Source organism: Trachypithecus francoisi, unplaced genomic scaffold (genome assembly GCF_009764315.1).
Source record: "Trachypithecus francoisi isolate TF-2019V2 unplaced genomic scaffold, Tfra_2.0 Lachesis_group15, whole genome shotgun sequence".
NCBI classification, from domain to species: Eukaryota; Metazoa; Chordata; class Mammalia; order Primates; family Cercopithecidae; genus Trachypithecus; species Trachypithecus francoisi.
This window is the reverse complement of record NW_022681460.1, coordinates 113,522,079-113,547,465: the sequence shown is the minus strand read 5'-3', so window position 1 is coordinate 113,547,465 and position 25,387 is coordinate 113,522,079. Positions and strand designations below refer to the sequence as shown.

Here is a 25,387-nt window from a genome sequence, read left to right as displayed (position 1 = left end):
ATCTGCCGTAGAGCGAACGCTCGGCGTTCTGAGAGAATGTGGGACCCCGGGCGGAGGGAAGGGACGGCTGACATCACTCCAGGGTAAGGAGGACCGGGATGGGAGAAACTAAGGCGAGAACCGACTACCCCGGCGCAGTGAACCCAGCACGCAGCCACGTGGGGAGGCGCGGCCCCGCCCAACGCAAAGCCCCACCCACGCGTCAGGCCCCGCCCGCCCCACCGGCCCCGCCCCATCCATGCTCCGCCCCGCCCCGGCGCAGCGCAGGCGCAGATGCGCCCTCCCGCTCGGTGTCCTCCGCAGATTCGTGCTGCGAGACCCGCAGGGACCCGCCCCAGAGGCTCAAAAAAACCCGCGGCAGCTTCTCCCGGACCCAGGAACTCGTGCTCAGGGCCAACCAACTGGGCCGCGATCGCGTTTCGTCCGGGGCTGTGGCGGCCGTGGGGAATCGGCGGCAGCGAATCGGTGGCGCGCGGGGCCTGAGCGCGCTGCAGTCACCCGGGAGCCAGGTCCAGGTCGGGTTGGGGGTCGGGGGTCGGGGGTCGGAGGTCGGGTCGGGTTGGGTTGGGTTCCGGGTCTGGTTGGGTCGGTTCCAGGTCGGGGAGGAGTCCGGTCGGGGTCCGGGCCCGGGTCGGGGGCGGGGTCCGAGTGCGGGTCCTCTAGCCCCGAACCCGTGTTCCCCGTAAGCTGTTGGTTTCCACCGGGCGGAGGAATGGCGACGGGAGCCACCCGTCACCGCTCAGGCAGCCAGAAGGGCCGGCAGCTCCCGTGGGCCGGGTTTCCCGCCTTGGGTGCGAGGACGCGTGGGGCTGCCCTGTGCCCGGGGAACACTCACCAGCATCCCTGGCCTCCACCTCCCTGTCGCGCCAGTGGCACTCCCGCTTGTGACAACTGAATGTCCCGGGCACAGTGGCCCGGGTTGAGAAGCCCTGCAGTGGCCAGTAGCGTGGGGGTCCCAGCGGAGGAGCAAACTCTGGGTGGAAACCGTCAGGCACTGGAGGGGAAGGAGGCGGGACAGGGTTGGGTGGGACCAGGGGTGAGGGGTGTGGGGTCCTGGGGCGCTCAGAGAGGGGCTTCCTGAGCGTGTGTGGATTATTTCCCTGCCCCAAGCTGAGTCCCGTGTCCATGCCACAGGTTGCCTTCCCGTGACGCCCAGGTCTGTCCTGCAGGATGGAGCCAGCACCCTCAGGGGTCCGACTGGCTGTCCGGGAAGCCATTCAGACCCTCTCATCTTCGGAGGATGGCGGCCGCATCTTCTGCACCCTGGAGTCCCTGAAGCGGTATCTCAGTGAGATGGAGCCTCCAGCGCTCCCGAGGGAGAAGGAGGAGTTTGCCTCGGCCCACTTCTCGCCTGTCCTGAGATGTCTTGTCAGCAGGCTGAGCCCAGCCTGGCTGGAGCTGCTGCCCGACGGCCGCCTGGAGGAGCTGTGGGCCAGCTTCTTCCTGGAGGGCCCCGCGGATCAAGCCTTCCTGGTGCTGATGGAGACCATCGAGGGCACTGCGGGGTGAGTGACCTGGGCCCATCCTGGGGTTGCCAGTAGCCTCAGAAGTGATGAGAGTGGTTTAAAGGACTGGACCAAGAGCCTCTCTAGTTCCTGTGAGGGGCTAGAGAGAGAGCCTGCACATGGCTGAACCCCTGAACAGAAGAAGCGGTCTGTGTCTGTCTCCTTGGTGACAGGAGGTACCTGCCGTGTCTCACAAAGTCCTTCGCTTGCTCCTTGTCTGGCTGTGTCAGAGAGGGATGGGGCGGGACTGTTCATATCCCAGGTGGCAGAGGCAGCCTGTCCGCTGGGGCCGTTCCCGGTTTTCCAGGGAAGCACAGCTGTCATCACTGACACGTGTCCTATGTGGACTCCCAGCCCCAGGCGGCTCCCAGGCTCAGCCTCAGATCACACTGCAGTCCTTGCCAGGATGCTGCACCTTGAGAAGCTGGGTTTTCAGAGGTTGCTGTGATCAAAGCAAGCCCCGAGTTATCCGTGTCAGCAGCAGGGGAGCGGTGTCCAGTGAGACTCCAGGTTGGGGAAGCTGCTCAGGACCCTGAGAGCTCCCACACAGTAATTGCAGATATTTAGGAATGGATTAACAGATTTTCCCATTCAGCTTGTGATTTTGGACTTCGCGCTGGTTATGTTGTTGGGGCTACCTGTGTAATCCGGGCTGCGGGTTCCTTGTGGCAGGAAGGGGGCCCCCAGGATGGGGTTTGGGGGCTCTGCCCAACATGCCCATGTCTTCAGCCCCAGCTTCCGGCTGATGAAGATGGCGCAGCTGCTGGCCAGGTTCCTGCGCGAGGGCCGACTGGCAGTGCTGATGGAGGTGCAGTGTCAGCAGCAGATGCAGCCCGGCTTCCCCCTGCTCCGGGAGACGCTGCTGGGCAAGGTGGTGGCCCTGCCTGATCACCTGGGCAACCGCCTGCAGCAGGAGAACTTGGCCGAGTTCTTCCCCCAGAACTACTTCCGCCTGCTCGGCGAGGAGGTTGTCCGGGTGCTGCAAGCGGTTGCGGACTCTCTCCAAGGTGAAGCCCTGCCTCGGGGACCCCCTCGCCAGCCGTCTTTTTGGGCCGTTGTCCCCTGCCACCCTCTGGTGCCTCACGGCCTCTGGAGACTTTGGAGTCTTTGGGTGGTGTCGTCAGGCAGGTGGGGACAGCCCTGTCCCACACAGTAGTGACTGGAAGGGCTCATCCGCTGTGGACTGAAGTCCGCTGCCCTCCCCGCGGGCGTCTCTTGTCTCTGCAGTCACTGCTGGTTTCCGGGGCCCAGCTGTGCTGCGGTGGCAAGGTGGGGGATCTCGAGGTTCTCCGGTCTGGAGGCAGATGCTGGCGGTGCCCTGGAGAGTGGGTGCTGTGGGAATGGCGTCACCCGCCGCTGGGCTGCAGGGCCCCGTGAGCGCCCATGCTCGCTCTGTTTTCCCTGGGGCGTCAGAAAGCGGCTGCTGCAAGGGTGCATTTCGCTAGCGAGGAGGCTGGGCCGGGGGCCTGCACAGAACCCAGAGCGTCTGCCTGTCCCTGCAGGGCGACCCCTTCCTTCTCTCGCGTTTCCCAAGCTCCAGGCGACAGTTCAGATGCGGGTTGAGCACCTGGGTCTGGCCTCCACTGCCCCACATGCAGCCCCCACCTTGTTCTGAAAGGGGCACCCCGGGGTCCTGGAGCAGCTCAACGCCCCTTCAGAGCCCAGGAGGGAGCCGGGCCCCTCCAGTCCCTGCATGGGGCCTATGTGGCCCAGGCCCCCTCGTCTCACCCTGGGGGTTCCTGCAGCGCCTCCCAATCCCTCCTGTCCTTTCCGAACGTAGCCCAGGCTCACAGCTGCTGCTCTGTGGGCCGATGTGTTCAGGAGGCTTTGGGAACATCCAGGATGTACGTGGAACGCGTCTTTTTCACGCATTCGGGGTTAGCTGGGGCTGTCCTGGTCCCCACGCAGCTCCGTGGCTGCCACTCCCCCGTACCCCAGCTCTCCCGTGGGGCTGGTACGGCCCGGCCCTCCTGGTTCCCCACGCTCCCTGGCGTGCACTCCTTCCCTCGGCGGCCGCAGCGGTGGTGCTGCTCCAGGTTCGTGCCCGGCGCAGGGCCCAGGCCTACCCTGCGTGACTGACCCAACTGGGCCGGGCCCTGTCGGTGCCTCCTCTCCTTCCTTGGCAATGTCATGCCCGTCCCGGCCTCCTAGGACCATCGTGACGGTGAAGCAGGCTAAGGCGGGTGAAGGTTTGAAAGAGTTGTGATTTGCTTGTCACGTCCAGCACACTCCTGTTGGGATTTGCTGGAGGGCTGACGTGTGCCGACCGTTGTTGTGAGTTTTGCTGTTAGTCGGAGTCCGCCTGACCGAGAGCAGCTCCCCCCACACCTAGATGTTCTTTTGTGCCCTTCCCGCCAGCCTCCTCATCAGGCTTCCCTTTCTGTCCCAGGTGGCCTGGATTCCTCTGTGTCCTTCGTGGCTCAGGTCCTCGGGAAAGCCTGCGTCCACGGGAGGCAGCGTGAGTAGGGCCGTCCTTCCTGCCCGCCCTGCCCCGACCCTCACTCCCTGTCCGCCATCGGCAGAAGGCCGAGAATCCCTCCCGACCCTGGCCCCCTGCGGGGTCTCCTTGCCCGGTCCTGTCCTGGGCCCCTGGGGTCTGGGGCTCGGCTGTGCTGACTGGGGAGCTGTGGGGCTGTCCTTGCTGGACCCACATAGCCCCCAGACACAAGACAGGTGCAGCTCCCCAGGCTCAGGTCCTCCGTCTGTCCCCTCAGAGGAGATGCTGGGCGTGCTGGTGCCCCGGCTGGCAGCGCTCACCCAGGGCAGCTACCTGCACCAGCGCGTCTGCTGGCGCCTGGTGGAGCAAGTTCCGGACCGGGCCTTGGAGGCGGTGCTGACCGGGCTGGTGGAGGCTGTGCCAGGGTAAGCAGCTGGGCTTTCCTCCCGCTGCGCTGGCTTCTGGGGGTCTGGACCCCGAGAGGCTGCCATTCCTTCACGCTGCTTCTCCTGGGCGCCGTGCTGTGGCTGGCACCCCCATGTGGGAGCCACAGGGTGTGGGTGGTGTCCTCTCAGTTCCTGCACGTGTGGATGGTGGCCTCTGCATCAGAGAGTCCCTGTCTCTTATGAAATAGCGTCGATGCTGTGAACAGCCCAGCTGTTTAGCCACAGGCCTAAAGGCGCCTGGACCTTGGGGCGCCCACCCTGTCCTGCGCCTGTGGTCCCCCGTTGCACACACGTGCGCCACCTCCAGGCTCTGACATGGTAACGGGCGGTGACTCACTTCCCCACGTCTTTGTGCAGGAAAATCAAGGTTGCATTTCTGGAAGCAGGACTGCCAGCCATTTAACCCCCCACAAACCTTGCCAGCTCGCCTGCTTCAGACGCCTCCCTGCCCCCAGTGTGTACGAGGACGCGCCTGTCTTCGCCCAAAGTGTTTCCTCTTCTTTTTTTTTTTTTTGAGACGGAGTCTCGCTCCGTCGCCCAGGCTGGAGTGCAGTGACTGGATCTCAGCTCACTGCAAGCTCCGCCTCCCAGGTTTTTTACGTCATTCTCCTGCCTCAGCCTCCTGAGCAGCTGGGACTACAGGTGCCCACCACCTCGCCCAGCTAATTTTTTGTATTTTTTTTTAGTAGAGACGGGGTTTCACCGTGTTAGCCAGGATGGTCTCGATCTCCTGACCTCGTGATCCGCCCGTCTCGGCTTCCCAAAGTGCTGGGATTACAGGCTTGAGCCACCGCACCCGGCCTTTTTTTTTTTTTTTGAGACAGAGTCTCGCTGTCACGCCCAGGCTGGAGTGCAGTGGTGCGATATCGGCTCACTGCAAGCTCCGCCTGAGTTCACGCCATTCTTCTGCCTCAGCCTCCCGAGTAGCTGGGACTACAGGAGCCTGCCACCATAGCTGGCTAATTTTTTGTGTTTTTAGTAGAAACAGGGTTTCACCATGTTAGCCAGGATGGTTTCGATCTGACCTGGTGATCCACCTGCCTCGGCCTCCCAAAGTGCTGGGATTACAGGCGTGAGCCACTGCACCTGGCCTTTTTTTTTTTTTTTTGGTGGAGTCTGGCTTTGTCGCCCAGTCTGGAGTGCAGTGGCACGATCTCGGCTCACTGCAACCTCCACCTCCTGGGCTCAAGTAATTCTTCTGCCTCAGCCTCCTGAGTAGTTAGGACTGACTACAGGCACCCGCCACCACACCCGGCCAATTTTTGTATTTTTAGTACAGACGGGGTTTCACCATGTTGGCCAGGCTGGTCTTGAACTCCTGGCCTCAAGCAATCCACCCACCTTGGCTTCCTAAAGTGTTGGGATTACAGGTGTGAGCCCCTGCATTCGGCTGACTTTGCACTCTTGATTCTGGGTGAGGGCGTGCATGTTTAAGGCATTTGTATTCTTTTCTCTGTGAACTATATAATCATATAATCACAGTCTGTTTTACAGTTTTGTTGTTGTTGTTGTTGGGGGGGATTGTTTTCAGAGACAGGGTCTTGCTCTGTCTCCCAGGCTGCCGTGGTATGATCATAGCTCACTGCAGCCTTGACCGCCTGGGCTCCAGCGATCTTCCCACCTCAGCTTCCCGAGTAGCAGGACCATAGGTGTGTGCGCTCACACCCAGCTGATTTTTAAATTTTTTGTAGTGACAGGCTCACTTTGTTGCCCAGGCTGGTCTCAAACTCCTGGCCTTAAGTGATCCTCCTGCCTTGGCCTCCAAAGGTTTTTTTTTTTTTTTTTTTTGAGACGGAGTCTCGCTCTGTCGCCCAGGCTGGAGTGCAGGGGCGCGATCTCAGCTCACGGCAAGCTCCGCCTCCTGGGTTTACGCCATTCTCCTGCCTCAGCCTCCCGAGTAGCTGGGACTACAGGCGCCCACCACTTCGCCCGGCTAGTTTTTTTGTATTGTTTTAGTAGAGACGGGGTTTCACCGTGTTCGCCAGGATGGTCTCGATCTCCTGACCTCGTGATCCGCCCATCTCGGCCTCCCAAAGTGCTGGGATTACAGGCTTGAGCCACCGCGCCCGGCCTCCAAATGTTTTTTTAACTGTTACGTTTTTGTGTGGAATTGTAAGTGATGAGTGAGGGAGAAATCCAGCCATATCTGTTTCCACACTAGCTGGAGAGACTCGGGCTCTTTCTGGAGACCCGTAACCTCTCACTGGGAGGACTCTCTCAGTCTAGACCGGGGGTCTACAGGCGACTTGCACAAAATGTGGCCCGCTGCGTGTTTTTGTAAATAAAGTATTTTTGGCACCAGTCACGTTCGTCCGTTTACATATTTGGCTGCTTTTGGCTATAGTGGCAGCGTGGAGTGGCTGTGACACGGCTGTGTGGTCTCTAAACCTGGAACACGTAGGCTCCGGCTCTTTACAGAAAAGGTTCTTCCCCGGCCCCACATGAGGCACTGACTTTGGGCTGGGTCAGCCAGGAAGCGGGCCGTGGGGTGCGGACCCGCCTCCGCCCGGGCTGGGGCGCAGGGAAGGGGGCCGTGGGGCGCAGACCCGCCTCCTCCCGGGCTGGGGCGCAGGTGCTGTCTGGGTTGTCGCATTTATGCCTCGGAGAAGGGAGGATGAAGGCCCAGCTCAGGCAGTCGGAGAATGGAACCGGAGGCTCACGGCTAGAAATTGGCAGGCCCGGAATCAGGCCGGCGTCTGTGGGCATCGGAGTTCGTGCTCTCTCACTCCTTCCTGCCTCCAGGCTGGCTTGCATCTCTGGTCCCCCGACTCTGTCTTGCAGGCCTGAGGTCCTGTCACGACTGCTGGGGAACCTGGTGGTGAAGAACAAGAAGGCCCAGTTTGTGATGACCCGGAAGCTTCTGTTCTTACAGTCCCGGCTCACGGTGAGGACACCACGGAGGGTGCAGGCTGCTGGCTGCCCCAGCACAGCAAGAATCGCTGCAAAACATGGGGTCGGAGCAGGTGTCTGCTGCCTGGGAGACCCTGCCCGTGATTGGGCGGTGGCCGGCAGGAGTTGGCGAGGCCGTGGGTGCCTCCTTGCCCCGATGACAGACCCTGCTGTGACAGGCGCTGAGTGAGGCTTCTCATGTGTCTTAATTCTCTAGACTCCCGAGAAGCCACCCGCCCCAGCTGCGTTCTGTGCCGGGGCTTGAGGGGGTGGGGTGGGTGGGGATAGGTCAGGACACAGAGGAGGTCGTGCACTTCCCAGACTTGTGACTCCCGTCCCCATGGCCTGAGCCCGGAGTGGGTGAGCCAGGGCCCGTTCACAAGAGAACTTAAGATGGCGAGTTCCCACCCCAGCACGGCAGCAGCTGCATCCCACGTTTTTATATGGGACCGTTTTATCACATTCAGTTTGAAGGAATAGAGGCAGGTGGGTCACTTGAGCCCAGGGGGCAGCTTCTGCGGGAGGGGAGGGTCCCGCATTCCAGGAGGCAGTGGCCACCCCTGTGCTTCTTGTCCGTCTGCTGCCCTCTGTCCGGTCCTGGTCCTGGCACGGCTCTTGGCCTCGGGAGCCCCAGGCTGGCCAGGCGGCGGCCTCGTCCCGGTGGACAGGCATGTGCTTTTGTTGCAGACGCCCATGCTGCAGAGCCTGCTGGGCTATCTGGCCATGGACAGCCAGCGGCGCCCACTCCTGCTGCAGGTACGAGCCTCTTGGCTCTCCGTCCCCTCGAGGCCCTGGGGGAAGAGCTGTGCGGGGCCCACCTTGGGGGCAGGCAGGGTGAGGCTGGCTGGGCTGGGGCCGGAGCTCCCTCAGAGTGGCTGTGGGCCTGGCGGGGACAGCCTGGCCCCCAGCCCCACCCAGTCCTGGGCCATGCCACCTGCCAGGTGCTGAAGGAGCTGTTGGAGACGTGGGGCAGCAGCAGTGCCATCCGCCACACTCCCCTGCCGCAGCAGTGCCATGTCAGCAAGGCCGTCCTCGTCTGCCTGGCGCACCTCAGGGAGCCGGAGCTGCGGGACAGCCGGGATGGTGAGCGGGTAGTTCGGGCTCCCCTGGCCCTGGGCACCCCGAGATGCTCAGGGGGCCTGTCCGGTGCTTGCAGAACTGCTGGCCAGCATGATGGCGGGTGTGAAGTGCCGCCTGGACAGCAGCCTGCCCCCCGTGCGCTGCCTGGGCATGGTCGTGGCCGAGGTCGTTAGTGCCCGGATCCACCCCGAGGGGCCTCCCCTAAAATTCCAGGTGAGTGGGCCGTCCCCTCCACGTCCCTGTGTGGCTGGCCCGGGTCTCCGAGTGGCTGCCTCTCCAGCCCCAGGGTCACTGCCTCTGCCCAGGGTCCAGACCTGGGGGACGTCCGTGTTGGCTTCTCGCAGGGCTGAGGCTGGAAGCTGCGGCAGGCTCTCAGCCCTGAGCTCCTGGGGCCACACAGGGTCCGGTGAGCACAGGGCCCCCATGGGGCTGCCTGCACACCTTCACAGACTCTCTTCAGATGGGGATCTGGGGGAGGCTGGAGTTAAGGGAGCCACGCACTGCGGTTCGTCTGGCCTGGGCTGCAGGGCAGTCAGGTCGCTGTGGGTCGATGGGCGCGGGTGTCAGCCTCTGCTGCCTGCCATCTGGTGTGGGCGGCTGCCTGGCCGTGGAGGAGCCCTGTCTGCCTTCAGGCTATGGTGGTGACGGCCTGTCCTCTCATCTGCTGAGACCCTGGGATCTCTTTGGGGCATTGGCCTGGTGGGAGGCCCAGCTCCTTCGGGAGGGACCATGGCCCCCAGCTTTGAGCACACCCAGTGCTACCGTTGGCCTGAGGTGGAACCTTAGAAAGTTGCTTTTAAAAAGACACCTGGTTATCCAGGGCCCAGCCACTGAATGAGACCGGGCTGTGAGGGGGGCCGCAGTGGGGAGTGGCTCCCACTCGGGGAGGGGCCCTGTCTCGGGGAGGGGCTCCCGCTCGGGGAGGGGCCCTGTCTCGGGGAGGAGCACTGCAGCCTGGCGGATGCCACTGAGCCTGCTCCCCTGCTGTAGTACGAAGAGGATGAACTGAGCCTCGAGCTGCTGGCCTTGGCCTCCCTCCAGCCTGCGGGTGACGGCGCCTCGGAGGCGGGGTGAGGGTCTCTGCACCCCTGGGACCCCACCACTGTTGCTGTGGATTCCACTGCCGGGATAGGAGCGGGTGAAGGCCTTTCTTTTGGTCCTGTGAGTCCTGAGAGCAGAGGCTTGAGAAGACTCTAAATGATTTGTTCCTTGTTTCCTTAAAGCACCTCCCTCGCTCCAGCCACGGCAGAGCCCCCTGCAGAGACCCCCACAGAGATGGTGGATGGCGGCGTCCCCCAAGCACAGCTGGCAGGCTCTGACTCAGAGCTGGACAGGTAGGGGCTCTGCCACCCCAGTGGGTAGCGTGCAGGAGGCCGGGAGGCAAACCCCTCCCACTCCAACCTGCGCCCCGTGGGGGCTCCCTGCCTGCTCCGTCCTTGTTCTCTTTTGTCCTCGTGGGAGGGCTCCCAGCTCCCAGCTCTGCTGCAGGTGCAGGGGCCGAGGCGTGAGCTCCACATGTTGGGGTGGAGTGAGGGGTCGGCTCTGCCGTTGGGCACTTCCTCTCACAGGCCGTGGGCTGTTTGTGTCTGTTCTGCCCTCCCCCAGCGATGATGAGTTTGTGCCCTATGACATGTCAGGGGACAGAGAGCTGAAGAGCAGCAAGGCTCCTGCCTATGTCCGGGACTGCGTGGAAGGTGGGCACGGGCCCCTGGAGGGCCTTGCTGGGCTGGGCATGGGTCTCACTCACAGCCTGGTTCTGCCTCAAGGGGCCACCAGGAAGCCCCGGGCCCAGGGTGCTGACCGTGCCGCTGGCTCTCATGGGCTCAGGATCAGGGTCAGGGCTGAGGCTGACCGAGGCCTGTCTGGGTTCTGTGCAGCCCTGACCACATCTGAGGACGTAGAGCGCTGGGAGGCGGCCCTGCGGGCCCTTGAGGGCCTGGTCTACAGGAGCCCCACAGCCACTCGGGAGGTGAGTGGGGGCGGGAGTGGGTGGGGAGGCCCAAGATGGTAGCTCCCCCAATGCCGTCTGTGTTCTGGCCACTGAGGGTGACATCTGGCTCCCGTGTGTGACTCAGGGCTGCTGCCTCTCCCAGCAGGGCTACGGCTACGGCCTGGGGCCTCTGCCTGGGTGGGTAGCTCAGGCCCTGTGAGTCTCGGTGAGGCCTCAGGGCAGGTGGCTGGGTCCGGCACGTTTTCCAGCCCTAACCTCTGTGTGCAGGTGAGCGTGGAGCTGGCCAAGGTGCTTCTGCATCTGGAGGAGAAGACCTGTGTGGTGGGATTTGCAGGGCTGCGCCAGAGAGCCCTGGTGGCTGTCACGGTCACAGACCCAGCCCGGGTGAGTCCCCGCACCCGTGGCCCTGGCCAGTGCAGGCGCAGCGGGAAGCGCTGGGAGCTGCAGTGCCTGAGGCTCGGTCCTATGCTGGAGCTGGCTATGAGGTGCCTGGAGGTCGCCCCGGGCAGACCTCAGGTCCCAGACCACAGCAGCCTCTCCCCTGTGCCCTCAGGTGGCTGACTATCTGACCTCGCAGTTCTATGCCCTCAACTACAGCCTCCGGCAGCGCATGGACATCCTGGACGTAAGTGCCTCCTGGGCCTCAGTCCCGCTGGTCCGGCCCAAGTTGCCCTAAGGTGGGGTGCCAAAACCTGGGTCTCCTTGTTGCTGGGCCCGTGGGGCTCGTGTAGGCCTGTCCACTGCCTTCGTGAGTGTGTGACCGGGCAGGACTCAGCAGTGGGGGAGTTAGGGCTCCTGTGGCAGAGCATTTTTTTTTTTTTTAAATAACAGCTTTACTGATATAACTCACATGCCATAAAATTCACCACTTTAGGATAAAATGTGTGCTATGCAGGTGAGGGAACATTATTCAGCAATGAAAAAAAAAATTCAAATCCCAGCACTGGAAGGCTGAGGCGGGAGGATCACTTGAGCCCAGGAGTTCGAGACCAGCTAGGGCAACATAATGAGACCCCAGTCTCCGTCAGCCGAGTGTGGTGGCGGGTGACTGAGGTCCCAGTTACTCAGGAGGCTGGGGTGGGAGATCCCTTGAACCCAGGAGGTGGAGGCTGCAGCGAGCTGTGTTTGCACTGCTGCACTCCAGTGTGGATGATAGAGGGAGACTCTGTCTCAAAGGTAATTTGACTCTGAGACGCTCTGCCACACGGTGAACCTCGAGTTAAAGCAGCCCCAGGGCCTGCACGTCGTCGTGAGCCATCCGGAGGAGCCAGGTTCACGGAGAGCGGACGGGGCTCCCAGGGCTCGGGGAGGGTTTGTGGAGTGAGCGTTTCACGGGAACAGAGTTTCAGCCTGGGAGGGCGGAAGAGTTCTGGCGCGCATGGAGCTGATGGTTGCCCATCGTGAATGTGCTTACTAATGCCATGGAACTGTACAGTTAAAGATGGGGACAGCGGGCTGGGCGTGGCAGCTCACACCTGTCGTCCCAGTGCTTTGGGAGACCAAGGTGGGAGGACTGATCAAACGCAGGAGTTTGAGGTCAACACAGCAAGACCCTGTCATCTCCACCAAAAGAAAACTAGCTGGGCGTGGTGGCGCCTGTGGTCCCTGCTACTCTTGAGGCTGAAGCGGGAGTTTGGCTTGATCCCAAAGGTCAAGGCTATAGTGAGCCGTGATGGCAGCACTGCCCTATAGCCTGGGCAATAGGGCAAGACTCTGTCTGTTAAAAAAAAAAAAAAAAAAAAAGGTAGGCCGGCCACAGTGGCTCACGCCTGTAATCCCAGCACTTTGGAAGGCTGAGCCGGGCGGATCTTGAGGTCAGGAGTTCAAGACCAGCCTCGCCAACATGGTGAAACCCCGTCTCTACTAAAAATACAAAAAATTAGCTGGGTGTGGTGGCACACGCCTGTAGTCCCATCTACTTGGGAGGCTGAGGCAGGAGGATCGCTTGAAGCTGGGCGCCGGAGGTTCTGGTGAGTCAAGATCGTGCCACTGCACACCAGCCTGGGCGTCAGCGAGACTCCATTTCAAAAAAAAAAAAAAAAAAAAGAGGCGGGAGGCCGGTCACGGTGGCTCACACCTGTAATCCCAACATTTTGGGAGGCTGAGGCAGATGGATCACGAGGTCAAGAGATTGAGACCAGCCTGGCTAACATGATGAAACCCCATCTCTACTAAAAGTACAAAAAAATTATCTGGGCATGGTGGCGGGCACCAGTAGTCCCAGCTACTAGGGAGGCTGAGGCAGGAGAATGGCGTGAACCCGGGAGGCGGAGGTTCTGGTGAGTCGAGATTGCACCACTGCACTCCAGCCTGGGCGATGGAGGGAGACTCCATCTCAAAAAAAAAAAAAAGAAAAAGGGAGGGGAGGAGTTCACGTGGTAAATATTGTATATATTTTACCACGATAAAGCGAAAAAGACTGAGAACATGAGAAAGAACTCACCGGAACCGGTTTTAAAGTGCACACTTGGGCGGCATCCAGAACATCCGCAGTGTCACACAGCCGCCGCCTCTGTCTAGTCCCAGAGCGTCCTCATCACCCCGGAGGGAACCCCGTCCCTGTCAGCAGTCGCCCCGATCCCGCGGCCTGGGAGCCTCCGGTCTGGCACTGGCCTGTTGAGAAGGTGTCCTAGAGATGGAGGCGCACACTGGTCTTTGGTGCCTCCTCCGCCGCCGTGTTCTGAGGTCCACCCACCCGTGGCATGTGCCACTGCAGCGTTGATTTTGCTGTGAGGCCGAGCTCCTGGGAGAAGGGCATGCGGCTGTGGCATGGCGGGACTGCATGGCTTTAGGATGAGGCTGCGCTGGGCCTTGGGCATGTTCTCATTTCCTGGAGCACAGAGCCCACCTTCCCCACTTTCCCGCCTACCAAGACGCGGTCGCTATCAGATATGGGGAAGTGTCAGATATGGGGAACTGACTTTTCTCCTTATTCCCAGAACACACTTTCCCCCAGGCGGCGAGGGCCCCTGGGCCTGTGTCTGAGGCTTTGGCTGATGACTCTAGGGAAATGTTCTTCCCTGGAGCAGTGGCGACTGCCTTGGGCCTGTCTCCCTCCAGGTGCTGACTCTGGCTGCCCAGGAGCTGTCTAGGCCTGGGTGCCTCGGGAGGGCTCCCCAGCCTGGCTCCCCGAGTCCCAACACCCAGTGCCTGCCAGCGGCAGCCGCCCCTCAACCTGGCGGCGCCGTGACATCCGACTGGCGGGTGGTGGTGGAGGAGCGAATCAGAAGCAAGACCCGGCAGCTCTCCAAGGTGAGTGGGCGTCTGGTCAGCTCAGGGGCATGGGGAGCGTGGGTGGGCGGGAAGGGCGGTCAGACACCTCCAGGCACTGTCTACAGCGAGGGGTGGCTGCATTCGCAGGGCATGGTGCCTGTGCCGGGATTCCTGAAAGGCAGGTCCATGGTTCGCGCCGAGGAACTGGACCTGGCTGTAGGGGACCCAGACTGGGCTTGGGGACATGCTAAGAGACAGGTGCCCTGGTGGTGCTCTGTCCTCAGAGCATCTGGAGATGTTTTTGGTTGTCGCTGGGGGTGGGTTGGAGACCAGGGAGGCATCCTGCAGTGCCCAGGGCGGCCCTGCCATGATGCTCCTCCAGCCCTGAATGTCCTGCCTGCAAGGTCGGGAAGGCTTGGTCTGCTGCCTGAGTCCCGTCACCAACCCCGCGGGCCCTGGGAGCTGGGCGGGGCCGCAGGAGTGGCCCAGGGAGGCAAGGAGAGGCTGGGGTCCACGCTGCTTTGTGGGATCCTCTCGGGGTAGGGGTGCTGTGCCCGCTGCCCAGGCCTGCGCCTCCGTGAGCACCATGTGTGTCTGGCAGGGTGGCCCGAGGCAGGGCCCAGCAGGTGGCCCCAGCAGATTCAGCTCCGTGGCCGGCCACTTCTTCTTCCCCCTCCTTCAGCACTTTGACAGGTGAGTGGGTTTTCTGTGGGCCTGTGGACGTGGGGGACGGGGACCCTGGATGTACCCCTGTGGCCAAGAGGTTTCCAGGCTGGGGTCTGAGTGGGCTTGGGTGTGAACAGGGTTGTGGCTTTGCTGTGGCTTTTTGTAAGCCTGTGTTAAGTGGCAGGGAGCGTTCTGCAAAGTTCTTCTGTGGTTGAGCTTTGCTGTGAGGTGCCAGGTGTCTGCTCCGATGCTGGGCTTGCGGCATGGCCAGCAGTGCTGCCCACACCTGCCTGACGCCATCACCCACTGAGCCCTCCTCGCCGCCTCCTGCCTCAGCCGATGCTGCTCTCGCCCCAGGTTCAGGGCGTGAGGCTCTCGGGATGGCAGAGAAGTGTGGGGCTTGAATCATGGTGCAGCAGGGGTGGGGGCCTCGGCGTTGGGAACTCCTGGCCCAGGTGGGCTTGTGCCAGACAGCCCTGCAGGGGGAGTGGGCACCCGGGAACGGTCCTACGGTCTCAGTGCAGGCAAGGTGGTGGGCGCAGGAGGAGGGGCTGTGTGGGGCTCCCTCGGTCTCCCGCGGTGGCCCAGGATGTTGGGGACCTGGCCCTGAGGCGCCCCTGCACCTTGGGCTCCATCCTGTGCTCTAGGCCTGTGGTGACCTTCGACCTCTTGGGAGATGACCAGCTGGTTCTCGGAAGGCTGACACACACGTTAGGGGCCCTGATGTACCTGGCTGTTAACACCACGGTGAGCCGGGAGAGGTCGCGGGGCACTGGCCTGCGCTGCCTGTCGATCAGGAGCGCTCCTCAGCCTCACCTGCGCCCGGGGATGGGTGTCCAAGGGAGGGCCTGCCTGTGTGGGCCCTAGGCAGCGGGAGCATCCCCTCGGCTGTCAGGCAGGCCCTGTCCCTGCTGCCCAGCAGCAGATGCTGCCCATGGTGTTGGGATGTGGGGATGGCATGGGGACCCTGCTGACTGTCTCTCTGCTGGTGTCCAGGTGGCTGTGGCCATGGGCAAGGCCCTGCTGGAATTCGTGTGGGCCCTTCGCTTCCACGTCGACGTGTGAGTGGCCTGTGGGGCTGGGCCAGGCCAGGGGTGCACGTAGACACAAGGGTCTCATCGTGGGGGCCCCGTGGAGCCTCGAGGTGACAGGCAGCCTGACCTGGTACTTCCCAACTAGAAAATGTGCCAGACAGGGCCGCAGCGTGGGTGGTCCACCGCACCGGGGGGAGCGGGAGGTCTCCCTGGCCTGGGACGTGGTCCCTGCCGGTTTCAGCCTCCACCTTTCTGCCGGCAGCTATGTGCGCCAGGGGCTGCTGTCGGCTGTCTCCTCCGTCCTGCTCAGCGTGCCTGCCGCGCGCCTGCTGGAGGACCTGCTGGACGAGCTGCTGGAAGCCCAGTCCTGGCTGGCGGGTAAGTGTCGGCCCAGGCTCTGTGTGGGGCGCAGCTCCTGCAGGCTGGGAGCCGGGCCTCTCATCTGGGGGGCGCGTCCCTCTCGCAGACATCCAGAGGCACGTGGTGGTCCCCGTGTGGGGAATCCAGTGCCTGGTTCCTGTTGTGGCCGCTGTGGAATCCTGCAGGGGAGACGAGGGAAGACACCTTCCTCCACAAATGGGCTTCCTTCTGAGAAAGGTCACATCCAGAAGCCGCCAGCACAGCCCTGCAAGCCCAGAGCCCCTCCCTCAGGCTCACCTGGGGAACGTTTTGCCACTTGGCTCCCCCCTTGTGTGTTCTGATTATTTTAAAAATGTTTATTTAGTTTTTTGAGACGGGGTCTTGCTCTGCTGTTCAGGTTGGAGTGCAGTGGCACGATCTTGGCTCACTGCAGCCTTGAGCTCCTGGACTCAAGTGATCCTCCCACCTCAGCCTCCTGAGTAGCTGGGGCCACAGGTGCACACCACCACAGCCTGCCAGCTTTTAAAATAATTTTTGTAGAGATGGAGTCTTGCTGTGTTGCCTGGGCTCATCTGAAACTCCTGAGCTCAAGCAGTCCTCCTTGGCCTCCCAAAGTACTGGGATTACAGGCATGAGCCACTGCGCTTGGACCTTGTAAAAGTCAGTTGTGAACGTTGTGACCTTTGGCCTTTCGGTACTTGAGCTGGGCCTAAGGACAGGCCGCCATGACCCCTTGGGACCCACACAGGCAGAGTGTGCAGGCTGGAGGTGCAGCCACCCCAGCACTGGCCTGATCCTGGACCCTGCTGGGGCTCCTCTGAGCCCCCACCCGCCCGCCTCCCTGGGCCCCTGAGTCCCCGCCTGCCCGCCTCCCTGGGCCCCTCTGAGTCCCCGCCCGCCCGCCTCCCTGGGCCCCTCTGAGTCCCCGCCCGCCCGCCTCCCTGGGCCCCTCTGAGTCCCCGCCCGCCCGCCTCCCTGGGCTCCTCCGGCTGGTGCAGTCTCGGCACCTTTTGTTGTTTGCTTGCCCTTGTGGTCCAGTGACTGGTTTGTGGGGCGCTTGGGGTGGGTTTGCAGCCCAGCCCCTGAACCAGCCTCAGTTTCCCGTGTTTGTCAGGAGGGTCCTGGGTGATGCGGGTCCTTCCCAGGCACGTGCGCTCAGGCCTCTGTGCTGGGGGACGCTGGGGGATGCCTGTGGTGAGGTCACCTTTCCCGTGGGGCTGGGCTGTGCCTCTGCGGCCCCGGCCATCTCCCCTCTGCCCACCCGGGCGCAGTGCCAGCCTGCTGGGTGTGGACGGGTGTTTCCCACGGGAATGGAGCTGATGAGTCCCCAGGGATGGGCCAGGAGCAGAGCACGGGATCGATGGACACGGGAAGGGCGGGCCCAGCTCTGCCCTGTCCCCTCCCAGGCCCTGTGCGCAGGGTGGCCATGAATGTCTTCCCACGGAGCAGCTGGAGGGTCCTGGGCCCAAAGTGCAGGGAGTCTGTGCAGGGCTTTGCTTCTTTCAAGGGGGGTACGGTGCCCCAGACACCGGTTCCTTGCAGCTGCTGCACAGCCCCTCAGAGTGCTCTCGCCCACTCGCCCTGCCTGGAGGAGGAGAGGTTCCCCCTTGGCCAGTGGAGCCACTGACGGGGCTGGGTGGGCGAGCACATTCCCTGCCTCCTTCCCCAGAGACTTGGTGCCTGCCACGTCATTGTCTGGGGGCCTTGGGGACCTGAAGCACCAGGAGGAGCAGGGGGGCTCTGTCCCTTGGCCGCCCCCGTTCCACTCAAGGCTGGTGGGGTCCTGGCAGGGTATTCTCCTTTCGCAGGCACCTCTCCCAAGGGTCTACAAGTGCTTCCTCACCCTGTGATTCTAGCCCAGTCTGGGGAGTTGTTGTGGCCAGCAGAGCCCCTCAAGGCTCACCAGGGCTCCAGGCTGCAGGAGACCTTGATGAGGGTCCCAGCACTGCAGGCAGCCAAGAACTCTGGCTCCGACCTGGAGGGGGCAGTGTGCAGTCCCAGACACCCCAGAGGCCTCCCCGCAGGCGGGTGGCACCTCCTGATGCCCAGCACCCGGATTCCTAGGGCCTTCCACTTCTGACCGCAGCCCACGTCTGCTGTCCAGCACGGAGCAGGCCCTGTGGTGTTCGGGTGTTCCCGGGCTGTGTGCCCCACCCCAGACCCCCTTCCCATGTCTGCCTGTCCCACAGCTCAGGGCAGCCCTCCATGTACAGTGCTGCCTGCACAGAGCCTGTGGCACGCAGGACATGGCCTTGGGGAGGGTCCGGGCTCACTGCAGACCCAAGCCCCCTTTCATGGAGTCAGGCCCGGCGGGACTGGTTCAGGCAAACTGAAGACAGAAGGAGGGAGAATGCGCCCTCCATGCTGCCTCAGCTTTGCTTGTTCCTCTCTGGCAGACGTGGCTGAGAAAGACCCCGATGAGGACTGCAGGACGCTGGCACTGAGGGCCCTGTGGCTTCTGCAGAGACTCAAGAACAGGCTTCTCCCACCCGCATCTCCCTAGTCCCGGAGGCCTCCCCAGGACCACCCCCGCCGGCAGCAAGGAAGGTGGCCGAGCAGCGACCTGGAGCAGCAGAGCCAGGCTTTGTAGCGAGGTCAGGTCGGCGGCAGCATCCGGTACGGAGAGTGCAGATGCAGGAAGGCCCGGCCTGCCGCTATTTATAGTGCAGCAAGTCTGCTAAAAATACACTGGGCCTGGGCACTGCCCGCCGGGACATGGCAGCCTGGACGTGGGGCTGTGGCCAGGGCCGTGGGCGCTGCTGGTGGGGCTGACTCCTCCAGTGAGGGCAGAACCAGGCTGGCAGGAGGGGAGGACGGTGTACCTGCTGCTCAGAGCCCCCAAGGCACTCCTGTGAGCGCCACCAAGCAGGACAGAGCAGCTCTTGTCCCAGGTCCCTCGGGCTGAGTGCCGTGTCACCAGGAGAATCGTGCTCATGGCCCAGGCAGGGCGTGTGGCTCCTGGATGGGCTTGTGGGGTGGACAGGACACGGGCTCCCAGAAAATAAACTACTTTATTGGAATTGCAGGAGTGTTGGTGGCCGGTGGGCAGAGCCTAGCGGGGGGTGCAGCCACCAGGGCCCTGGTGTCCCAGCTCAGGAGCTCAGGAGCCGTGGGTCTTGCAGGAGTGTGGGGGGGGGATGTGATGTGTGGGGCGTGCCCCAGCCCTCCAGCTGCAGCTTCCTAACCGAGGTTCTACAAGTTTCTCAGGCTTTACAGTGTGTAGTTGGGAGAATATGATGGAAGGGTGAACCCGACTCCCTTTAAAGGAGCGAATCTACAAATGTGGAGCTGCCGGGCACCCAGAGGCAGCAAGGTGCAGATGGAGCACCGCCTCTGCCGGCCCGGGCCGCTGCGTTCCCGCCCAGCTCTGGTGCGTATTCCATCACAGACGTTTTTTCCCAGTAAAAAACCTGGCTTTGCTGCAGCTGACTGGAAAATTCCAGAAGATGCCTTCCTGCAGCAGCACGCTGGTCCTGGGGCCCAGGCCCGTCAGGGGTCGTCGTCTGCCTCTTCCACCACCTCCTCGTCCGGCTCCCTGGGGTCCTCCATGCTGTTGTGGCAGACCCGCTCGGGCACTGTGCGTGGCAGCGGGAGACCCAGCCCCTGGTGCACGGCATCCACGGCCCGCGGGCTCACATAGTAGGACATGTTGGCCAAGGGAAGCCGCCGCCGCATCTCCTCCAAGAATCTGTAGGCCTGGGGCAGAGGAGCAGATGTTACTCAGCTTTCCTCAACAACCGGGCACGACGCTCTGCCCGCAGGCCAGGCACATGCTGCTGCCCCTGGAGGCGGGTGGGGGTGCCTCCCTGCTGGAGGACACGGTGCACTGAGGCTTCCCAGTGGTGATGGGGGGATGCGGTGATGGGGGGACGCGGTGATGGGGGGATGCAGTGATGAGGGATGCGGTGCCCACGGACCGCACATGTGCCATGTGTGGACGGTTAACAGGAAGCTTTGGCTGGCCTTTCAGCTGGAAATGCAGAGCCAGGGCCCTGGAAAGTCCCTCAGCAGCTGTGCACAGAGGCCCGCTCCCACTGTGTGCGCGGGCAGAGCCTCCCGGGGCGGCAGAGGCCCTGTGTTTTGCACTCAAGTCTTGGGAGTGGACATGCATGTCAGACTGGAGGGCAGGCAGCAATATCTAGTGGTTTGTCTTGGGTATTATTATTATTTTTTTGAGATGGAGTCTCAGCTATGAAGATATAATAAGCTTGTTGGATGGCGCCTCCCATCACCCGGCAGTGGACCTGTATTTAAGGAAGGCCTCAGCTGGGGTGGGCGCTGGTGGAGTGCAAGCCTTCCACGCAGTCTCAAATCAGAGGGTGAGGGCAAACATCTACAACTGAAAAGATGCTGCCTCAGATGTTGACAAACCACTCTGCCATGTGCCGGGCGCTGTGCTGGGGACACAGGAGAACAAGCTTGGGTAATGCTGTAGCGGGGAGTCCAGGTCAGGCTGAGGTCCTGCACTGGCAGAATTCAGAGAAGGGTTGGCACAGGGAGAGAGGGAGAGGAAGGAGCTGGCCAGGGTCGAAGAGAGACCCTGTGGTCAGAAAGAGCCAGTGTCTTTCTGATGCAACCAGGGCCTAGCGTGTGTGACTGCTCTGTGTGCAGAGCTACCTTTGGAGAGGGCAATGAAGTGGTTTCCAGTAGGCAGGCAGAGGGTGCGGAGGGCAGGTGAGGGGTGGTGGGGGGCAGGACAGGTGGCGTAGGTGGGTGAGGGGTGGTGGGGGGCAGGACAGGTGGCGTAGGTGGGTGAGGGGTGGTGGGGGGCAGGACAGGTGGCGTAGCTGGGTGAGGGGCGGTGGGGGGCAGGATAGGTGGCATAGGTGGGTGAGGGGTGGTGGAGCGCAGGACAAGGGTGACAGGAATGTTGCCGGTCTCCAGCATTGAGTGTGTGCGGGCTGTGCTCAGATGATGGCGGGAAAGCTGAGCGGACGTGGAGCCGTGGCCCGGGTGAGGTGGTGCGCATGGCCCCGGCGGTGCTGTAGCAGCCGCGAGGGAACGTGTGTCTGGGCTTTCTCAGTTTGGCTGGCTGCCTTGGTTTCTTTCTTTTTTCTTTTGCATTTCGAGTTACTAAATCCCATAGGCTTCAAGCAACCATAGAGACAATAAAGAAGTTGGTGAAATATTTAAAATGTGGATTTTCTGTTAATTTTGAGGATATAGCAGTCTGGGCATCTCTATAGTCCAGTTTTGCTTTTATATGTAAAACTATAGTTCTCCTAGAAAGAGAAACCCTGTTGCAGCAGGGCGCGGTGGTGCACACCAGCCACTCAGGAGGGTCTTTTGAACCTGGGAGGCTGAGGCTGCAGGGAGCCGTGACTGTGCCACTGCACTCCAGCCTGGGTGACACAGCAAGACCCCGTCTCAAAACCAAAGCAAACAACAACAAAGAAAGCTTGTTAGGGTTAGACCGAGTTGTTTCCCAGCAGCAAAAGGGCAGTGAATGGAAGTGGAAGGGTGCAGAGGGGAGTGAGCAGCCGGGTAAGGGAGTCTGTCTCACGGGGCTGACCTTTCAGCCCTGAGGAAAAGCCACTGCCAGGGAGCTTTCCTGTGAATTCTGGAGACCGCAGCCCAGTGAGGCCGACACGGCCACCAGCACGTTTCTCAAGCTCGTTTCTCGATACTCAGTTTGTGAGCCCCGGGAACCATCTGCTAGGGCAACACAACTGGTGGGCGTGGAGGCCCTGCAGGCATCGGCAGAGCTGCAGGGTCTGACACAGGCAGGTGCGTGGAATTCTGTATGTTGGCTACAATAGAATTATGGTTGAAAAAGAGGCCGGGCGCAGTGGCTCACGCCTGTAATCTCAGCACTTTGGGAGGCCGAGGCGGATGGATCACAAGGTCAGGAGATCAAGACCATCCTGGCTAACACAGTGAAACACCGTCTCTACTAAAAAAAAAAAATACAAAATTTAGCTGGGTGTGGTGGCACTCACCTGTAGTCCCAGCTACTTGGGAGGCTGAGGCAGGAGAATTGCTTGAGCCCGGGAGGCGGAGCTTGCAGTGAGTTGAGATCGCACCACTGCACTCCAGCCTGGGCAACAAAAAACAGACTCCGTCTCAAAAAAAAAGGAAAAAGAGTAAGAAGAGAGGCTTCTGACAACAGGAGCACGTCTCCTATGAGAGCAGCCCTCCCCCTAACAACGACAGACACATGGAAAGGCACTGGGGGCAGCTGTGAGCAGGCTGGTGCTGGGAGTGGGTGGCACTGGGCGGGCTTCCTGCTTCTCACAACTTTCTTTTTCTTTTTTTTTTTTTTTGAGACAGAGTCTCACTGTCTCCCAGGCTGGATTGCAGTGGTGCGATCTCAGCTCACTGCAAGCTCCGCCTCCCGGGTTCATGCCATTCTCCTGCCTCAGCCTCTCAAGTAGCTGGGACTACAGGTGCCCGGCACCTCGCCCGGCTAATTTTTTGTATTTTTAGTAGTGACGGTGTTTCACCATGTTAGCCAAGATGGTCTCGATCTCCTGACCTCATGATCCGCCCGCCTCGGCCTCTCAAAGTGCTGGGATTACAGGCGTGAGCCACCGCGCCCGGCCGCTTCTCACAACTTTCTGTCTCAGGGTAGAAGTCAGGGCCAGTCTGGGCATCAGAGAGCCACATTGAAGCCTGCCCTCTTCCAGGCTTAAAGAACCAGAATCAAGATTTTTGATGACCACAGCAGCTGGAATGTGAAGGTGGAACTGTGGTGATACAGCAAGTCATAGAGGGGAGCTCAAATCCTGGGCATACCCTGCCCTCGTCACTAGTTGCTCCCACACTACACGTGAGGCAGGGGAGGCGCAGACTTTAAGATGGCCAACTCAAGCTACCAGCAAGGATTTCAGCTGCTATCCACCACAGGGGAAAGAGTTTCTACTCGGAGCTGAGCAAAGGTGATTGCCTAATAAAACGAACCAAAAAAAGCAAAACTCTTTGGAGGAATATAAAGAATCCAGAGTCTCTACAATGGATTATCCACAATGTCCACGATACAAAAAAATGACTAGACATAAGAAACAGGAAAATTAGATCCATACTCAAAAGGCAAGTAATGGAGATCAATCCTACATGACCCAGATATTGGAACTGGTAGCTAAGATTTTAGAGCAGCAGTTACAACTCTGTTCAAGGACATAAAGGAAAATATATTTTAAACAAATTAACAAATAGGCAATTTTAGCCAATAAATAAAAAAAAGAACTAAGTGTAAATTCTAGGGCTGAAAAATACAAGCGCTAAAAAAATTGCTGGAGAGGTTAACAGCAGATTGAAGAGAGCTAAAGAAAGTCTGTAAATACAAATTAGTCCAAAGGACAGAAAAAAGAAAATAATGAGCAGTAATCACAAATGTGTGTCTACTAGATATAGAAGACCTAACATTTAACTGGAGTCCCAGAAGGGAAAAAAGAGCAAATTCCCCAAATTTGGTGAAACAAATATAAATCCAAAAAGCCCAGGATAAATAAAATGAAAACACCTAGGAACATCATTATCACACTGCTGAAATACAAATTCAAAAAGAAAATCATGACAGCAGCCAGTGCGGTGGCAGATGGAGAGATACATGAAACGTAAGGGCCCTAGAGACAGCCCACAGCTGACTCTTCCAGAAACAATGGAGGCCCAGACATAGGGAAAACATTCAAGTGCTGAAAGGAAAACAAATCTGTCAAATCAGGATTTTTTTGAGTCAGGACCTTGCTCTGTTGCCCAGGCTGGAGTGCAGTAGTTCTTTTGCAGCTCACTGCAGACTCAACCTCATGCGCTCAGCAGTCCTCCCACCTCGGCCTCCCAAGCAGCTAAGACGGCAGGTGCGTGCCACCGTGCCTTGCTGTTTTTTTCAGAGATGGGGTCTCACTAGTTGCCCAGGCTGGACTTGAACTCCTGGCCTCAAGAAATCCTCCCACCTTGGCCTCCCAAACTGCTGAGATTACAGGCGTGAGCCACCGCGCCCGGCCTCAGAATTCTTTATCTGATGAGAACAACCTTAAAGAATACAGGCAAAATAAATACATTTCAGATTAATGAAAAGTAAGACAACTCATCAGGAGATCTGAACTTGAAGAAATGCTAAAGGGAGCTTAGGCTGAAGAGGAATGATATCACAGGCAAAGGTGAATCACTGGGAAGAAGTAAGAACACCAGAAATGGTGCTTTGGGAGGCTGAGGCAGGTGGATCACCTGAGGTCTGGAGTTCGAGACCAGCCTAACCAACGTGGAGAAACCCCGTCTCCCCTAAAAGTACAAAATTAGCTGGGCATGGTGGTGCATGATTGTAATCCCAGCTACTCAGGAGGCTGAGGCAGGAGAATCATTTGAACCCAGGAGGTGGAGGTTGTGGTGAGTCAAGATTGCGCCACTGCACTGCAGCCTGGGCAACAGAGTGAAACCACCTCAAAAAAAAAAAAAAAAAAAAAAAGAACACCAGAAATGGTAAATATGTAAGTAAAGTAAAAGACTATTTATTTCCTTTTAATTTCTTTCTTTTTTTTTTTCTTTGAGATGGAGTCTTGCTCTGTCACCCAGGCTGGAGTGCAGTGGCGTGATCTCAGCTTACTGCAAGCTCTGCCTCCTGAGTTCATGCCATTCTCCTGCCTCAGCCTCCCCAGCAGCTGGGACTACAGGCGCCCACCACCACGCCTGGCTAATTTTTTTGTATTTTTTGGTAGAGATGGGGTTTCACTGTGTTAGACAGGATGGTCTTGATCTCCTGACTTCGTGATCCGCCCACCTTGGCCTCCCAAAGTGCTGGGATTACAGGCATGAGCCACTGCACCCAGCCTCCTTTTAATTTCGTTAAAACATATGACTGTTGAAAGCAAAAATTATAACACTATATTGTGTTTATAATACATTTCAATGTTATACATTTGACAAATATAGGTAGGGATGTGGGTGGGTAAATGGACGTACCTGCTAACTCTAATGTGTAAGTATGTTTATGGTAATCCCTAGGGCAAACGCTAGAGATATAATGCAAAGAGAGGAGTAGAGATAAAAACCTGATAGCTTTTTAATGAAATTGTAAAAAATATTCAACTGACTTAAAAGAAGGCAGTAAAGAAGGTTCAAAGGAACAATAATAAAACTGGTAGGACAAACCAAACAAAAATGGTAGCCTAAAATCAAGCCATATTAATTATATTAACTGTAAATGGACAAAACATTCCAATTAAAAGGCAGAGATTATCAGAAATCTAGAAAAACTCTGTGCTGTCTATCAGCAGTATACTTTAAATTCAATGATACAGATGGGCAGAAGGTGAAAGGAAAAAGTATCATTAAATACGGTGATACAGATGGGCAGAAGATGAAAAGAAAAAAAAAAACCCTGCACAACATGGCATAAGATGCAGGACTAGCTATACCAGTGTTAGATTTGCTATACCTCAAGACAGCATTACCCGAGATCAAGGGGACATTTCACAAATATAAATTCAGTTTCTCGGCTTACTGCCTCAAGAGAGAGTTTTCAGGCCACAGTGCAGAATAGGGTAACAGAGCCAGCAGTCTCGCTATGCTGAGAAGAAAGTTCATAGTTGGAGAATGCCCAGGTGGCCAGAACTGGTGGGATACAGTGCTGAACAGGAGAGAACAGAGAGAGAGAGCACTTCGGAGTCCTGCAGAGGGTTCTATCTGAGTCTTCATCTGAGTGCTGAATAGTGCACACATGTGACAAAAGTAACTGAGGCCAGGGAAAGACTGTAGGAAATAATTGGGTGGAACAATCCCCAGAGAGTGATCACACATGGCCGGAGAGTGAGTGGTCACACATGGCCGGGGAGTGAGATCACACATGGCTGGAGAGTGAGATCACACAT

At 59.4% G+C, this 25,387-nt stretch overlaps 2 protein-coding genes across 12 annotated transcripts in view; one reads left to right on the top strand and one right to left on the bottom strand.

Moving 5' to 3' along the window:
• The first annotated feature begins 259 nt into the window (after positions 1-259).
• TELO2 (telomere maintenance 2) lies at positions 260-18,603 on the top strand. 5 transcript variants are annotated; one of them, XM_033236262.1, is made up of 22 exons: positions 260-515; positions 1,170-1,505; positions 2,235-2,512; positions 3,895-3,963; positions 4,220-4,367; positions 7,170-7,272; positions 7,965-8,033; positions 8,219-8,360; positions 8,434-8,570; positions 9,348-9,427; positions 9,581-9,691; positions 9,963-10,051; positions 10,235-10,326; positions 10,576-10,692; positions 10,862-10,933; positions 13,369-13,560; positions 14,123-14,214; positions 14,835-14,934; positions 15,184-15,248; positions 15,484-15,599; positions 17,390-17,511; positions 17,978-18,601. In XM_033236262.1, exons 2-22 carry the CDS (start codon positions 1,171-1,173, stop codon positions 18,023-18,025), a joined length of 2,577 nt encoding a protein of 858 aa, XP_033092153.1. In that variant the 5' UTR covers positions 260-515; position 1,170; the 3' UTR covers positions 18,026-18,601. The 5 variants fall into 5 exon arrangements, with proteins under 5 accessions (XP_033092153.1, XP_033092151.1, XP_033092154.1 ...); XM_033236260.1 differs by having other exon boundaries at positions 269-515; positions 1,135-1,505; XM_033236261.1 differs by lacking the exon at positions 260-515 and adding an exon at positions 583-791 and having other exon boundaries at positions 1,135-1,505.
• The window catches only part of IFT140 (intraflagellar transport 140), a 107,268-nt gene continuing 100,454 nt past the window's right edge, over positions 18,574-25,387 (bottom strand). For 4 of the 7 annotated variants that reach the window (XM_033236256.1, XM_033236258.1, XM_033236259.1 and 1 more), the window contains one exon: positions 18,574-19,277. In XM_033236256.1, coding sequence (XP_033092147.1) covers positions 19,071-19,277 — 207 coding nt within the window. In that variant the 3' untranslated portion in view covers positions 18,574-19,070. The remainder of the gene's footprint in view (positions 19,278-25,387) is intronic. The other 3 variants (XM_033236254.1, XM_033236253.1, XM_033236255.1) reach the window with 1 other exon arrangement.

What these genes read in the sequence shown, in the direction of transcription:
- TELO2 (XM_033236262.1), top strand. Translation starts at nt 1,171, where the DNA reads ATGGAGCCAGCACCCTCAGGGGTCCGACTGGCTGTCCGGGAAGCCATT. An exon ending in AGACCCGGCAGCTCTCCAAG is followed by an intron (nt 13,561 to 14,122) that starts GTGAGTGGGCGT and finishes TGTGTCTGGCAG; the next exon opens with GGTGGCCCGAGGCAGGGCCC. An exon ending in CTTCGCTTCCACGTCGACGT is followed by an intron (nt 15,249 to 15,483) that starts GTGAGTGGCCTG and finishes TTCTGCCGGCAG; the next exon opens with CTATGTGCGCCAGGGGCTGC.